This window comes from Tetrao urogallus (assembly GCF_951394365.1).
Source record: "Tetrao urogallus genome assembly, chromosome: 20".
NCBI lineage: Eukaryota > Metazoa > Chordata > Aves > Galliformes > Phasianidae > Tetrao > Tetrao urogallus.
This window is the reverse complement of record NC_136833.1, coordinates 8,620,409-8,635,934: the sequence shown is the minus strand read 5'-3', so window position 1 is coordinate 8,635,934 and position 15,526 is coordinate 8,620,409. Positions and strand designations below refer to the sequence as shown.

Genomic DNA, 15,526 nt, shown 5'->3' with positions numbered 1-15,526 from the left:
GCAAGCAGGCAAGGAATAAAGACAGGCTCAAGCTCCCCCAGGCTATGAAATACAGACCCCAACAGAAGTGGGGATGGGAAGCAATTTTATTTGGAGTGAAGGGGATGGAGAGGGCAGGGAAGACAATGACCGTACATCTAACCAGGTGGGAGGGCTAATTATTGCAGACAGCAGCTTCGTCGTGAGCCTCTTACAGCTGAGTAATTTCCTGCTTTCAATTCGTGTGTATTTAATAGCATTGCTGGATGGTTTCTCACCGTTAACGTTGGGTGCTTAAGTGCGCTGTAAACTCAACTTCAGAAGCTGAGTGCCACCTTCCCCTGCCTTCTCCTCACCCAACACAGCCCTATTCATTTCACACACAGTTCCTGGAGGGACTGTTTCCTTCCCATTCGCCTTCCCTTCTCTGTCTCCTCCTCCCTCCAACGCCCTCATCTGCTTTTACACCACCTGCACTGGGGAGAAGACTTGAGTCACTCGTGAACAAAGGCTGTGTAAAGCAAAACCATTCCACAGATGCATGCTGGGCTGTTCTGAAGGAAAGCCAGGCACTAACCCTCCTGCTCTCCAACCCTCCCAGCACATACCTACATTTTTAATGCTGCTCATCATCTGAAACAGACAATCAGAAAAGCTACAAACACGGAGCTTTCAGGCACACCAATACATTAAGAAAACCGACCAGCGATCCTCACACATGATAACCATGGCTTCTACCTCCTGCTCCATGCACAGAACAAAGCTAATACCTCTGTACAGCTTAACACCTGCCCTCACGCTGGGCCATAAACCATTAAAGAAAACAACCACAAAACTCTCTCCTTTTGCAGAAGTTACTTCTGTACACCCAACCCATGTTCTCTGAGGACAGGTGCCCCAGCACAAAAGCAGCTAGATCCCTTTGTGGAATATGAGCCACTCAGATCCCCAAACAACCCATACTCCATGCATGGAGTGGCCAACTAACCCTAGTACAAAGGCAATCCCCCCCCCTTCCATCAGAGCTTTCCTAACACTATCGCATGGGAAAGGAGAATTGATGCTGAGCAGGATCCATCTGCAGCAAGTATACAGCAAACGTAGCTTGAAGGCAACTTCCAGCTTCAATGGGACTCGGAGTGCCTGGGTAAGATGTTAACTTGCAGGAGTCACTTTTAAGAGTCTATGGGAGCCCCTTCATTTTGTGTACAGGAGAGAAAGAGTTGTTCCAGATTCAGCAGACAGCACATCAATCCACCAAGGAAGCTGTGAGCCAGGACCAGTAAATCAAAGTGTGCCTTTCTGTTAATACTCTCTCATACGTTCTCATTTTATACATCCCTTCACCCATTCAGAAAGTAGCCCTGGAGTATTCAGCTCCATTCAGGGATAGCACTGCCATGTATCAAAGTGTCAGGAGCCCCACCAGAGATGGAATCTGTCCTACTGCTCTCAAACCACAGAAATCAGTTTTGTCAATGCTAGTGGCTACAGACAAACCAACTCTGCTGCCACATCCCCAGCTCCTGGCTGCAGGTACCAACCCATCAGCACATCCCCCTGCTCGCCCTGGCGGCTCTCATCACTGTCATTTCAGTGCTTCTACAGCAAGGCAGTTTCACGTGCAGATAAACATCCATGCTCTTCGCCATGACCTCTAAAAATGGGGTCTCATTTCATCTTCCCAAGCAGCTGCAGAGAGCAGCAGCTGGCGTGGAGCAGCAGGGAGTGGCTGCACGCAGAGACACTTCAAGTCAATGGAAAAAGCGGGTGCCTCGAGGCCACGTTTTCAGAGGTATTCACAGAGATCCAACCAGCGAGGCTCCTGGAGCAGCTCCACAAGGCAGGCTCCTCCCTGCATGGCTGCCTCCATCCAGCACAGGGCTACGAGCCACAGATGTGTGGTTATGGCGGTCAGAGATGGAATCCTAAAAACTGGGGCAAAATTCCAGGATTTCAATGCATTACGCACAGAAGGAGAAGCGCTGAGAGAGGCAGCTGGGAACTAACAGCACTTGGAAGCTCATGGGCAAAACAGACACTGCTCACATTGCCCAGCAAACTGGTAACACCATCACAGACCTCCCAGGGCTGAGCTGCCAAACACGGGGGTTCTGTCCCACCATGGGAAGCCACCACATCCCCACCGCGCAGCGCGAGCTGCACCGGTCACAGCGTGCCAACAGGAATGAGGGCTCCAATGGGTTCTATTATAGCAGCTGTGCATAATGAAAAGCATTGTTATCAGGTGCACGTATTTATCCCAACATTCAGATGAAGAGGGGAAATTTTCTCTGCTTTCAAACGGCGGTGGGACAGGAGTTAAACTACAGGTCAAAATGGCACTCAATACGCCGGCCCCAGAACAATACTTCTCATTCAAATCCACCAGCCAGCCACTTGCACTAGTCATCCCCAGCAATTAATCCCCCAAGAAACACGTTTGATTAAATCTTTTCAAGCAAATCCTTTGCTTTGCTTTTGTTAGTTCACTTCTTGTCAACATCTATTAAAATATGCCTTTAATTCTCCCACAATCTTAAAAAACACCGATTCCACTGTCTTCAACTTTAATCAACTGTATGGCCGGCATTTTTCATTTCATAATAATGTGCTGTTTGGAATTCAAGAGGCAGGCTCAACATCAATCATTCGGCAAGAATTTTTCCACTGCAATAAATATGCAAATGAGGAAAGCCAGTCAGTCGTATTTCAGGCCCGACTTGCTAGTGTTTTAAAAAAGACACAAATTTATTAATTGCCGTTGGCCAGCGGAATCCTATTACTTTGGGCATTGATTACAAAGCTGTGTGAGTGATTATTGTGCAACTCGCAGGCTATCCAGGCATGAGGAAAAATTATTAAAGCAAGGCAGAGATTATCAACTCAGAATAACAATAAGCCTTAACATTTTAGGCCTCTAACTTCTTCAACAAAGAATTACGCCGGAGCTCCACCGTATCGTAATTCTGAAGTCTGTCAGTGTTACTTCTGGAGCTCGCTCTCTATTCCCAGCAGCAAAGCGATGCTCGCAGCCTGGAAAGGGCGGAGGGGCTCCTCCAGGTACGGCATCCCACAACACCGAGCTCAGGACAACCACCCTCCTGCTACTGCACTGCAGGGGAGCAGCACGGGGCAGCATGGCCACGCAGCGCAGCTCCCGGTGCAGCCTGCTGTCCTGCCTGCTTCCCCCATACACAGAGGTGGCGTGGAGACACAAGGCCAGCAGTGAGCTGAGAGACAGGAGCAGCAGGGCACCAAGCCCTGGGCAGCGCAGCACCCAACGCAGTGAACATGTTTCTCAGCATCATCAGCTGAGTGCAAGCACGAAGCGCTTCAAGTCTGCCCGGCTTGTTTTTAGGAAATAACTGGAGCAACGTTCCCTTCACGCTTCCCAAGACACCGAGTTCCTGGCTCTTTATGAAGGATGGGAGGAAAGAAGCCTACCTTTCTGCTGATGGCGATGAAAAGATCTGCCCCGCAGCAGAGCCCCAATTTGCTGGTTCCATTGGAATGCAAATGATGCAGAAGTCTCTGCAGAGGGGAAAATTTTATTCCTTCGGCACAAAGGAGCCAATATTGCAAACTGCTTTCACGCGCTCCCAAAGTTACAGAATGGACTCAATTTATTCCTTTCACTCAAATATTACTGCATTTGACAGTAAGAACAACAGGATCAGACATAGATGAGCTTGCTAAAAGTAAAGCAAATAACTATATGCAGCAACAGAATAAAGGTTTGGTATTGGAGGATGTTATTAGTGGGGACTGGGGGAGGGGGAAAGCTGAGAAAGGAGAGAAAGAAACACTTCCATGAAGTTCATGCTCTGCTGATTCGCCTCGACCATCATCTTTTGATATCAGCCCGAAGCAGGGAGGGATGGGGCTCGTAAAAATGAGATTTATAAAAACTGATGTTTTACATTACTGTAAGTGTAAAGAAGCTGACACTGTGTGTTCCAGTCTGTGCCAGGCAGGATTCCCCAAGTGCGCAGGCAGGATTGAGAAAGGAGGAAGAAATGTGAAATTTCATAGTTATCTCGATATTAAGGCCAGAAGGGAGCAGTAGCCCATCAAGACTGACCTCCCCATATAATACCGGGTCATTAATTACATTTATCATGACAAGCAGTGAGTTTCCATCTCCAGGTAACCAATTGCCAATTAATTCGAGTTAGCTGACATTTGCACATGCTCTCTGGATGCTTTGCAAGCCTTTGTTTTCCCACATCTTGTTTGTGTGGTACGCACACTAACGCGCACAAGTATTTAGTTAAACTCCATTTAATTAACTATTAATTATCCTGAGAAACTCAACCGTAAGCAAACCCATTTGACGTTCCTGAAGTGTGGTGAAATCCCACAGTCTGGAGCTCGGATGTATCAGGTCAACAACTACATCCTTCCCTTATTTTTTTTTTTTTGCACTAGAATTTAAAGAAGCCTCAAACACGAATAGCATCCAACACACACAGCTATGGAGATAACCTATACAATGGGAGCATTTCAATTTTAGCCCATCTGTACAAGAGAAGCACATACAAATTCTGCTCCAGATGACTAAATACCACTGGCTAACAGCCTTGACAATCAGCAAGGAAGGGCAAGCGGTTTTTGCTCTGAAAAAAAAAAGCCCCAAACTCCACTTCAAATAAATACCTCGTGCAGAATTGCTGCTCAACCCACAGGCAGTAAGGACAATCCCCAAAATATGCTTCTGGTGCCTCACACAGCCCAAACCCCACACTGGGATGAACGTACAAAACCTCAAAGCCCCACGACCCAACTAATAAGCACACAAAGCAGAGCTGTGGAGCTGACAACTGTAGCTTTCTCTAAGCTTTGCAGTTCGTCTCTCCTCTATCTTTCTTGCTGCCACATACGCAGAATGGCTGCCCATCCTTACAGATCCTATTTCTCAGCAAAAGCTGGCCTCATTTATTTCTTCATTTCAGTTGAGAGTAAAGTCCTTATTAACATCACCAGGCTTTGGCTCGGTCCCACACAGAGTTGAAGAGATTCTTCACTGGATCAGAGAGAAAGGTGAAATCTGGGGATACCTGCATCCTCACCTATTTAAAACCAAACTCACCACCTCATGAACCAACAAGCACAATGCTTCTGTATTAAAGTGTCTAGACTAATACAATTCAATTAAAATGAACTACCAGTGTTAACTGGGCTAGATCTGATCATGATAATTTACACTCAGGCTTGAAACTCAGTGCCGCTGTCACACATTTGTGCAGGCTCCCAGCAAAATCTTCAAAGCAAGAATATATTTAAGCCCATGATCTCGCCTAGCACCAATTAATCCTGTAACTGGAAACCACATAATCTGCCTGTGCCTCAATCCCTCCCCCTGCAGCCCTGTGACACCCACCTTGCACTGTATCACAGCATTATCTGCTCCAGACGTACGTAAGGGCTACATCTCAGCTTTGAGAGTGATCCACGAATTGAGATGATAACAAAATTCTGACTAAAATCATTGGCAGCTGATTCCTGCAGGCTTCTCTGAGAAATCCCAAGCTCACGTTGATACAGCACATTTCACATGGCATCTTTTCCCTATAACCAGGTGTGCAAAATGACAAGGCAGGGGGTGACACATTGTGCTGTGCAGTGAGAAGACGACCTCCTGCCAAACACGTCCTCTTGTACAGGAAAGGTGACAGGTTCTCTGGAACCTTATCTTGATTTAGCCTTGATCTTACCCGATTTTGTGATTGGTGACCCTTCTTGTGGCAGGGGAATTGGAACTAGGTGTTATTTAAGGCCCCTTCTAACCCAAACATTCTATGATTCCATGATTATTCAAGTTAGCCAATACTTAATCGACTTCTTGGACATGACTTACATGGATAGTAAATAAAAATATGTTTTAAAGATGGGGAATCATTGTGAACGTAAGATCAACTACAGAGAAAGCAAACTGAATCTTTCCCACTGTCTTCAATGCAAGTGGGATTCTCTATCTCATCATTCAAAAGCCTTCTCCACCGATGGGCTCCACTCAGTCACAAGCCAGATAGCTGCCAGTGGAGCAGCAAACCAACCCTAGGAACCAGGAGTCCAACACAGGCCACCGTTATAAAGGTCCACGGAGCCCCGAGGCCATCACAGCCCTTTGCACCCGCTACAAACGCAACCTCACTCCATCCCAGAAACTGAGACGTTTCTAAGAGAGGTGAAGTGTTTGGACTGGACTACAATACTTGGAACAAGAAGTCAGCACCTCCTTTTCCCAGAGGTTCCCAGATAGTGCTGTGCAGCTCCAGGCAAGCACCACCAAGTTTTGTTAGCGCACCTTTTAGCCCTACTCGTCAATGAACTACAACTAAATTGCACCCTTCAGTGCTCATCTCTGTGTGTCAACGTGCCACACTGCTCTTTGGGAGAGATACTGAAGGGGACAGCATGCCAGTGCTCTATGTACGAGGAAACTGGGCTTCTCTCTGGGTTATGCGCTGCCCCTGAGCACAAGGAGCGCTGGAGCTGCGCGTGGGCACCATGCCAGAGAAAACACCATCATGACCAGGAAAAGAAGATAAAGTTGACTACAGACAATACAAATCAAAGCTCAAATATCACTGCGAGTTGGGAAGAGACACGCAAGTTCCAGTAGAATTTAAAGGAGAATTTAAAAAACACGCAATGCTGTAACCATTAGGAGCCACTCAGACACTGTGCTGAGCAACGCAGGCTGCTGCCAGGAGGAGCTGCTGCTCCACTAACACATTAATAACCCAGGCAGCTTTGGTGATAACAGCCTTGCAAGCACAGGGGAGTTACACTGTGGGTTGTTTTGCTTTTTTTTTTTTTTTTTTTTAAATACACACATTTTAATCTGATTCACTTCATTCAGATTTTCTTATTGATCACCAATCTTCGTGGGGCTGTGCAGAAGTTACTCGAAGTGTGAACAACAGTTAAGATGCACTGTCATCATTCCTGCTCCTCTCGTGAGCCAACCCACTCTCACAGACCCTGCCTGCTTCCCATCACAGCTGTGTTCTGCCATTTCTCCAGGACTCACACTGAGGAAACCCACAGTCTGGTATTTCCTCTCAGCCCACTGACAGAGCCAAAGTTAAAAAACAAAAAAACCCCATTTAGCTGGGAGTTTCTATTTCATGGAGCTGCCTAACTGTAGGCAAGTGAAAGGACATGGGTACGAAAAAATAGTGATCACCTTTAAGTCTTCCAGTGTGCATCAGCATCTTGCCACCTGCAAGAGACCCACATGAGTTTCTGTACGTTCTTGCTTAGCTTTCTCTCCAACTAAAAATTGAAGATAATGCATTATCCCCGTTATTGTTAGTGAATCACAAAGCATCACTGTCACATCCCCAGGTATTTTTAACCAGGACTGTAAAGAGAAAGGAGTTACAACAACAGAGCAACCCCAGCTCCTGGCCTTTGCTGAGAGCAAGAGATCTTGCCTACAGTTCTGCTTGCCCCCCTCCCCAGAGCTAGCTGTGGCTTTTTGTTACTGAATGAGATCCAAACCTCGGCACTGTTTAATTCCTGACACTGGATACGGCTTCACCAGCGTGGCTTCCACCTCTGCCCCGACTCCTTCCTGCCCTTGAGGTAATTTTCGTGCCATTTTCACAACATCTACTTCCAACCTTCCTCCTGCCTGAAAGCATACACAGAAACATGAATGGCAAGCATGCAATCTGCGCAGAGACACAGCACAGAAACTTGCACCTTGCACTCTTTTTCTATGTAAATAATGCAAGGATCCTGCGGGAACATGCCAGGGATTGGAATTTTTAATTAATGGGTCTCTTTAATGTGCAAATCAGGAGCAGATTGCAAATTCTGACTTGCATTGATTATGAAAAACATTAATTGAACGTGCAAGACCCCGAATGGAGGCAACATCTCAAGCCCTGGACCAGACCAGGAGATACGGTGTGAGAGAATACAAACGTATCTTGGAGAAACAGACTGCCCTGGGCAGCAGCACCTCACAAACACGAGCTGTGGGAGCTCACGTGTGCAGTGCATTCACAATTTGCACTGCCTCCAGAGCGCAGCCGCCGTGGTTTTGGTATTAAGAGAGCTCCCCGACTCTCTCCATGGATGCAAAGCAGGAAGAAACACGAGCTGCACGGGCACAGCTGCCATGTGCAGGTAAAAAGGAGGATTGGGAAAAAAAAAATCTGGGATATAATTAAAGATTAGGAAAAAAGAAAAAGTAACACGGTGCAAACAAAGCAATGCTGTCTCTTTAAACAGGAATTCATCCTATATAAATTATGGCCATAAACTTTTCCTGCAGCGCAGCCTAATTAATTCTTGTTCTATACACAAAGGGAAATGCTGGGTGACAAATGGGTGTGAAGCCTGAAAGCTGCCAGGTCTGCAAAACATTTTCTACTTCAATTTATAAGCAATTTTGCAGTAAATCATCCACCAGAACCTGAGATCTCAGGAATCCAAGATTGTCCAAGGTACGTCTTTTTTTTTTTGTTTCCATAAAAGATTACAAAAATAATAAATTAAACATCTGAGTTTTTCCTAAAATGCAACCTCAGAATTTGGGAAACGCGTGTGACCTTCCCATTTTTGCTCAGGTTTGGCTGTAAAACTGCAAAAGCACATACATCATTGCTGCCTGCTCTTTAACACCATCAGTCAGTCCCTGGGGAGCCTCGCCGCCACCACCAGCCGCACAAAGAGCTGTCACAAGTGGGACACGCCAGCAAGGCAAATAGAGGAGGGCTGTTTTCCACCTCAACAAACTCATCCTTCCTACAGGCAGAGAGCAGAACCTTCACAAGCAAGGGAAGGGCTTTGGATAACACCAGAAGCTTGCTAGGGAAGCTCTGAAAGAGGTGTAAGAGACCTGTGTGCCTAGAGCCTGCAGCACTCCTAGCACAGAGCCAGGACTTCGGGCAGCTTCACACACCAGATCATTTCCTCTCATTCAGAGGAGATCATGAAAGCATGCCAGATTTATTTTGTGGATTTGGAGGGAATTGCTGAGGCTTCCCTGAAAGGAGAGGATCATCCATTCCAAAACAGTGTCAATGTCATGATTATCTTAAATCCCATCCAAGTCTGAAGCATGCTACGTGCAATGGAACAAGCTCAACATCCAGCATTCACAAAGCCTTGCCTTAAATCCATGATAAAATGATTCATCTTTAAACCTTTTCGTGCCCAATTCTTTCATTTTTTTTCCTGTCTGAAGAATGGACTCCTGCCCACAAGCTGGTAACAACTCAGAGGAGAACGCAGGAGTGCAGAGATGTACACCCAGCCCACAACCTCACTCTTTAGAACTGAGTTTCTAGAAGTTCATTTCTATTAAATCCAATTTCTAGAAGTTTATTTGTATAGAACCCACCAAAGCTCTCAATCAGAGCTCCTTCTGGAAGCTGACTGATGAAAAGTGAGACTGCCCTCCTAAATCAAGGTCCATCAAGAAAAGCTTTAAATAGATTACAATATAAGTATTTCTTTTTTTTAATTGACTTAAATTCACTCACTGAAACTAAGGCTTCACAGTGCTGAGCTCCTTAACAGAAACCATGCCACAGCTCATACGTGCGGGGCAAAGCCCCTGCTGAGTTAGAATGTCCCAGATCCCTCTCACAGGGCCCAACGCCACCAAGATGGGGAGAAATTGGTCACTGTCACCCACTGCATCCCTAGACTCTCCTAAAACCTGCGCACACAAAGTTGTGCCTCATGTTTCATGCTTGGCACTTCCCAACTTCTGGTAAGAGCACCTCTGCAGAACAGAGAAATACCTGCTTGGACAACAGTGCAGATCATCACAAACAGCTGCTGGAACCTACTTCACTGTACAATTACAGACTGTATTTAAAATATATAAAAAGAAGTTTAAACTCAGACCCTTAGAGAACACCAGCAAACGCTACAACAAACAAACAGCAGCATCACAATGTTCCTGAGCTCCTTACTCCCCACCCATCAGCCCAGGCACGTCCCCTGCTAACGCCACCCAGGTGGGTTGTTCTGCTGCCTCCCCACTCAACCTGGAACCTGAATACAGATCACCTGGAACAGCAGAGCAAACTGCTGCGACTTTCCTGTCTGGATTATGGAAACAGGATGGGCAGGGGATCACAGTGCAGCTATTACACAGATTTTCCTTTAACGTTCTGGACAACTGGCAGATTAACCTCTCTGCTGTTCTGTGCATGGTATTACACTACGTGTTCCTGGATGTATTTTGCTTATGGGAAATATCAAAATGTCAACCATTGTTTCTGTTAAAGGTCTTTAATGATATTGCATTTTAGACCTGTAATGAAACATGGTGCTCAGTGCAGTTTGTAATGCATCTCATTAAACACATTAATAACATGCGTTTTACTGAAAGGTCAGCTTAGTATTGCTGGGAGCTCACCTTCTTTTCCTTAATCACTTCATTTAAAGCAGCTGAGTTAACTTTAAAACAAAGAGCCCCACCTGCTATAACTCCAGATAAGCTGATTAGCTGCATGCTCAGGTCAGGTGTGAGCTGTAAGATAACAGTCAAACCCTGGCACAGGGGCAAGGCCCAGGGTCAGGCTGGATTCACAGCAGAAGTTCTTAATGCAGTTTTAAGATAACTTGTGCCAGCCTAGGTCAAAGTCTCTCAAACACACTGGTATCAGTGTTGCACATACAAACTGAAGCATTAATAAATTAAACAGATCCACAATGCACTAAAGTTGAATACTTTGTGTTTATCAGCTGGAACATGCAGGTATTTGCCATATTGGAGAATCTGCTACAAGTCTCATCAGATCAGTATCATTAATAGTGATCCTAAAAACCAAACATCTGAAGCAACTCCAAACTGAAATGGTATTTGCTGTTGCTTTGACAGCACAGGCCCTCTCCTTTGTGCTGCATTACTCCTGGTTAGGACAAATCCCTGCAATCACAGACCCAGCATCTACACAGTTTCTCAGGACAAAGCAGCGCCCCAACTCCTCACTGAGCACTGATAACCAAGCCAGTTATTCCTTACATCCAATAGAGATAAATGAACTTCAGTACCCACAAAAAGTAGAAGCAGCAGCAGGACCCAAGCTGAGGCTCACCAACATCACATAAGTGACAACACAGGCTGCCAGAGAACAACTCGACAGACACAGACATGGGTGATGGGAGACATTTTCTTGGTCCAGGATCAGAAATACTTCATGCTTGCACAGCACCTAATCGTAACAGCAGCAGGAGCAGCGCAAGGAGAAGCTGTTTCAAAAAGAAGGAAGCTCACCTCTCTCTGAAGATCTACGCTTGCAGAAGTATTCCACAAAGGAAGGACCTCTAGTAAGAGATCCTTCCCCAGTGGCAGTCAGCCCTTAAATGAGATTTAAGAGGAGTGGAGCCTGGCTCCACCCCTCCTGGTTGCACAGATGAATTGCCTCCACCTGTGCTCCCAAGGCTGACTGGCTCCTTTCTCCAGGTGCTCAATCAGTGGTCCAGGCTGTGACTCAGCAGCTCCCATACACTAATTAACAATTAAGGCAATATAAACTGACAGCTAATACTACAAACATACATAACTCAAACCCTCACTTCCCTATTAATGCTCTCTCACACAGGTAAAAACACATTGGCTACAGCAGACTCTACACAAAGTAAGAAGTTTGAAGAATTCTTACAGCTCTCCACAGCACTGTCGAATTCCTGTCCACCTTCCTTTCTGAAAAGGGGGAAAGTATCTGGCTGAGGAAGCCGGTTGGCTATTACAAGTGCCTTCTGCATCTTGATTCTGCCTTCCAAGATCTGATCCCACAGTGCTTCATAAGAGAAAAGGGAAAGAAAAAAAAAAAAGTTATTCCATCTCACAAGACAAAGCACAAAGCAGCCCTTCCCCATCCTATCGGTGATCCTGACCACAACCCTGAGAATCACAAAAATTCTGTTTGCTTCTCTGGTTAGAAGAATTACTCGTAAATGGACGCTGGTAATTTGACTGAATAAACTGGAAGAAACTTCAGCATTTGAAGAAAAACAGCACAGCACCACAGCACAGAACTAACAATGTAAAGTCCCCCTTCCCACCCAAACTACAAGTATATTTAGTGCAGGTTCAATTAAGCCAGCAGATACACTCCATAACATTACATTTCGTAGGAATAGTGACACCAGCACGCACAGCACATTTAGTGCAACATCTGCAAACGACATGGGCTGCTGCAACTTGGCAAGTTAACGTGCTGCAGTGTCTCCTCTAGCATGGGCAGCATGTGCAGTGTCAGCAAGGTGAATCTCATCAAAACACACAGTAAACATGCACTAACCTAGCTGATTCTTCACCGCTTTTCCTTTTTCCACCTCATCACTTGCTTGTCCCTTTGAGAACGTCATCACCCCCCCGTCATCCTCGTTGTCATTGGTGTCTTTTATGTGGTCGTGGTCTTCCCCCTCATATTTCTCATCATCACTTCCTTCTTCCATGCTGGCATCATCTTCATCTTCTCCATCACTGCTCCCAATGTCATCCATCCCCTCTGCAAATTTCTCAAAGTCCGTGACATTCTGGAAACTGAACTTTGGTGCTTTGGCAGAGGAACCTCTCTCTCCATCATCTTCCATATTATCCTCCTGGTCACTGCCAGCACTGCTGGCCTGCTCCTCTGTTTTACTGCCCAAGCTGCCATTGTCTTCTGAATCTTCACTGCCACTATACCACTCATCTAAGGTTTCTTCAGCTATTAATTCAAAGAGAAAAAAGATCTGTCACTCTGCAGCACGCATCATCAATGGCTATTGATCTGAGCAGCAAACTCTGTTTTCTTTTTTGTTTTGACCAATTAGTGAAAAAAAAAAAAAAAAAAGAGATTATATCCAGAAAAATATCTCAACTCTCATCTTCTGTGACAATAATTAGTGACATAGTAATCAAACTAGCTGGTCACAATTTGCTTTACGTATCTTTAAAATAAGATACACTTACAGTCCTCAAGATCTACTTCTTTCCCTCCACACAGCATTCAGCCAGGGCTCAGAGATATTCACAGCCCCTCTCACCCTGAAGCAGCAGCCCTCTTTTGGGGATCTCCTTTTCCTTATGGTCAAAATGGCCTGAATTTCAGGAGGGCACTCCAAAAAGACATCCAACTTATTTGTACCTTATTACAAACAAGGATTGCCAAGGATTTAAAGTTCCTCACCTCAGTTGAGATGGTCCTAATTCGGTCTGGCATGCTGCAATTATAAACAGTGTAATTAAAAGCGTAAAGAAATAAGATTTCTTACCAGATCCTTCTTCAGACAGAGCATCTCCCCAGAGCTCTTCCTGCAAGGCTTTGCGAGATGTTGCTTTTCCACTGTACCTTTTATCAGCTTCTAAGAGGGAGGCCGAAGCTTTTTTCCGTATATTACCAACAGGTAAAATGTCATCTGCAGTCTCATCCTCAAACCTGTCAATCACTTTAGCAACTGTGGCTACAGGAAAAGAAATAGAAATGGAGGAAGGTTGTCTAAACCAAACTGAATTCCAGGCCAGAAGCAGCTGCAGAAAGCAGCCATCCTCCTGCGTGGGAAACTCCTCGCGCCTCTACAAACAAAAACACGCTGGAAAGGTGAGGTGGATGGCAGTGCTTTATTTTGAACGAGCACTGCCTGCATTCACACCTTTCTCCCCATCTCCTTTTCGTTTTAGAGAGCACACAGCAAGCTGAGTGCAGGTGAAGCCCATTGAAGCCCTGCCACAGAGCCCTGCCCTTCACGGGGCGCTTCGGGAGCAGTGTGGTGCCCAGGACTCACAGCACTGAACGCCTTCACTTTGCGTTTAACGAGTCAAAGAGAAAAACTGCGATTCAGACACACTTTAACCTCTGCCCATATACCCGAATCACATAAATGCACAAACATTTCAGGACGGCTAAAGAGACAAAACAACCGCACTGCAATTATTGCTCTTCTCGTACCTCCCCGCTGTTCCGAAGCGCCGCTTCCCCCGCCCGCCAGCACGGAGAGCCGCAGGTGCTCAGCAGGGCCCCCCCGGCTCCGAGGGACGCTTCTGGGGCCGCTTTTCTAGAACTTTCCAACGGGATTCGGCCCCGGCCTGCAGCAGAGCCCGCGCGGAGCCGCGGCTGGACGTTCAGCTCGCGGAGCGCCGCGTGGCTGCGTGCAGAGCCGTGTGCCCGCCCGGGGCTCCCAGCCCGCAGCGTTGCGGGTCGAGGCACAGCGGGGCGGCACTCCGGCCCGAGCCGCCCCATCCCCCACGGCGGCGGCAGCGGCTGATGCTCCACGCCGCCACGTGCGGCCCCCAAACGGCGGCCCCCCTAACCGACCCCGGCTCCGGTCCGGCCCCGGCCGCACGGAACCCTTCTCCGATCCCCTCTCACCTTCCTCCGCGTCGTCCTCGGGGTCTCGCAAGTCGGGCCGGGGGTTGAGCAGCTCCTCCAGCTGCTGCGCTAAGGGCGCCGCCATCTTCCCGAGCGGAGGGGGGCGGGGTCTGGCGGCGCGCAGGGTCCGGTAGGGGCGGGGTCTTTGAGTGGGCGTGGCCTCGAATGGGCGTGGTCTGGATGTGGGCGGTGCCTCGGTGGGGGCGTGGCCTAGGCGCTCCGCGCGGCAGTGGTGCGTCCCGCGCCCCTCGTCTTTTGTCTGCGTTAAAGTGAGCGCGGTGGTTCGAGCGGAAACAACCGCCATAAAAAAACCGAAATCCACCATTCGAGCCCTCCGGAGGGCCGGGCTGTCCTCCACCGCTACAACGGGGAGAACGCTCACCCTACGCAAGCGTGTTGTGAGAATTCATACGTGCCGAGTGCTCCAGAGCCGGAAAGCAGAGAATGACGGGCTCTTACGGCACAGCTGTCTTATATAACTCACTATGCTACTATTCTTCTTTCCCCCCCAATCAGCACATACCTGCATAGTGCTGCCATGCGAGCTGTGGAGCACTGCCCACACCTGTGCTGCATCCCACACCTCTGTGCGGGACCCCAGCAAAGCAGTGCGGGATGAGTGACCCCATGAGAGGCTGGGAACCCCCTCCCAGCCCCCAAACACAACTGGAAACGGTGGCTGGGAATAGAGGGCGGTGCACCTCTTGTACAGAGTGAGAACGGACCCAAATCGGCTTCTCAAACATGAGCTGCAGATGGGGGCCCAAATCTCCCACCTGCACAGGAAGGGCCCCATGAGGTTTGTTTTGACCCCATGTTTGTGGTGGCACCGGTGGGTTTGTGATGCTGCTAGCAGCAAGCTGCAAAGTTCAACTGCATCAAGCAGGCGGTTCACTTGTCCCCTTCCTGCCAGCACCCGGCTCTCCCTCACTGCTTATCTGCTTCTGAACGTTACAAAGATTAATCCCGACATGCATTCTAATCAGAGCACAGGAAGGCTCAGGCCAGGCCCGGCGCTTCTCCACGGCTCCGGGATCCACTTTGGTTCCCCCGCAGCAGGAGCGTTCAGTGCAGCCGCTCGTCCTACAGAGGGCAGAGGAATATCATTAATTACGGGCCCGGCGGCTCCCGCTCCCTGCCGGCCCACACGGCACCCGCAGGAGGAGCTCGGGGGGCACTTGGCCCCTTTTCCCCCTCCCCGGTGCCCTACG

The 15,526-nt window shown here is 47.7% G+C and overlaps 1 protein-coding gene across 1 annotated transcript in view; it reads right to left on the bottom strand.

The window, feature by feature from the left end:
- The window catches only part of AATF (apoptosis antagonizing transcription factor), a gene marked incomplete at both ends in the record, with an annotated part of 40,488 nt that extends 26,088 nt beyond the window's left edge, over window positions 1-14,400 (bottom strand). The window contains 4 exons of the mRNA XM_079545039.1: window positions 11,622-11,759; window positions 12,264-12,674; window positions 13,222-13,410; window positions 14,316-14,400. Coding sequence (XP_079401165.1) covers window positions 11,622-11,759; window positions 12,264-12,674; window positions 13,222-13,410; window positions 14,316-14,400 — 823 coding nt within the window. The remainder of the gene's footprint in view (window positions 1-11,621; window positions 11,760-12,263; window positions 12,675-13,221; window positions 13,411-14,315) is intronic.
- Between the last annotated feature and the right edge of the window lie 1,126 nt (window positions 14,401-15,526).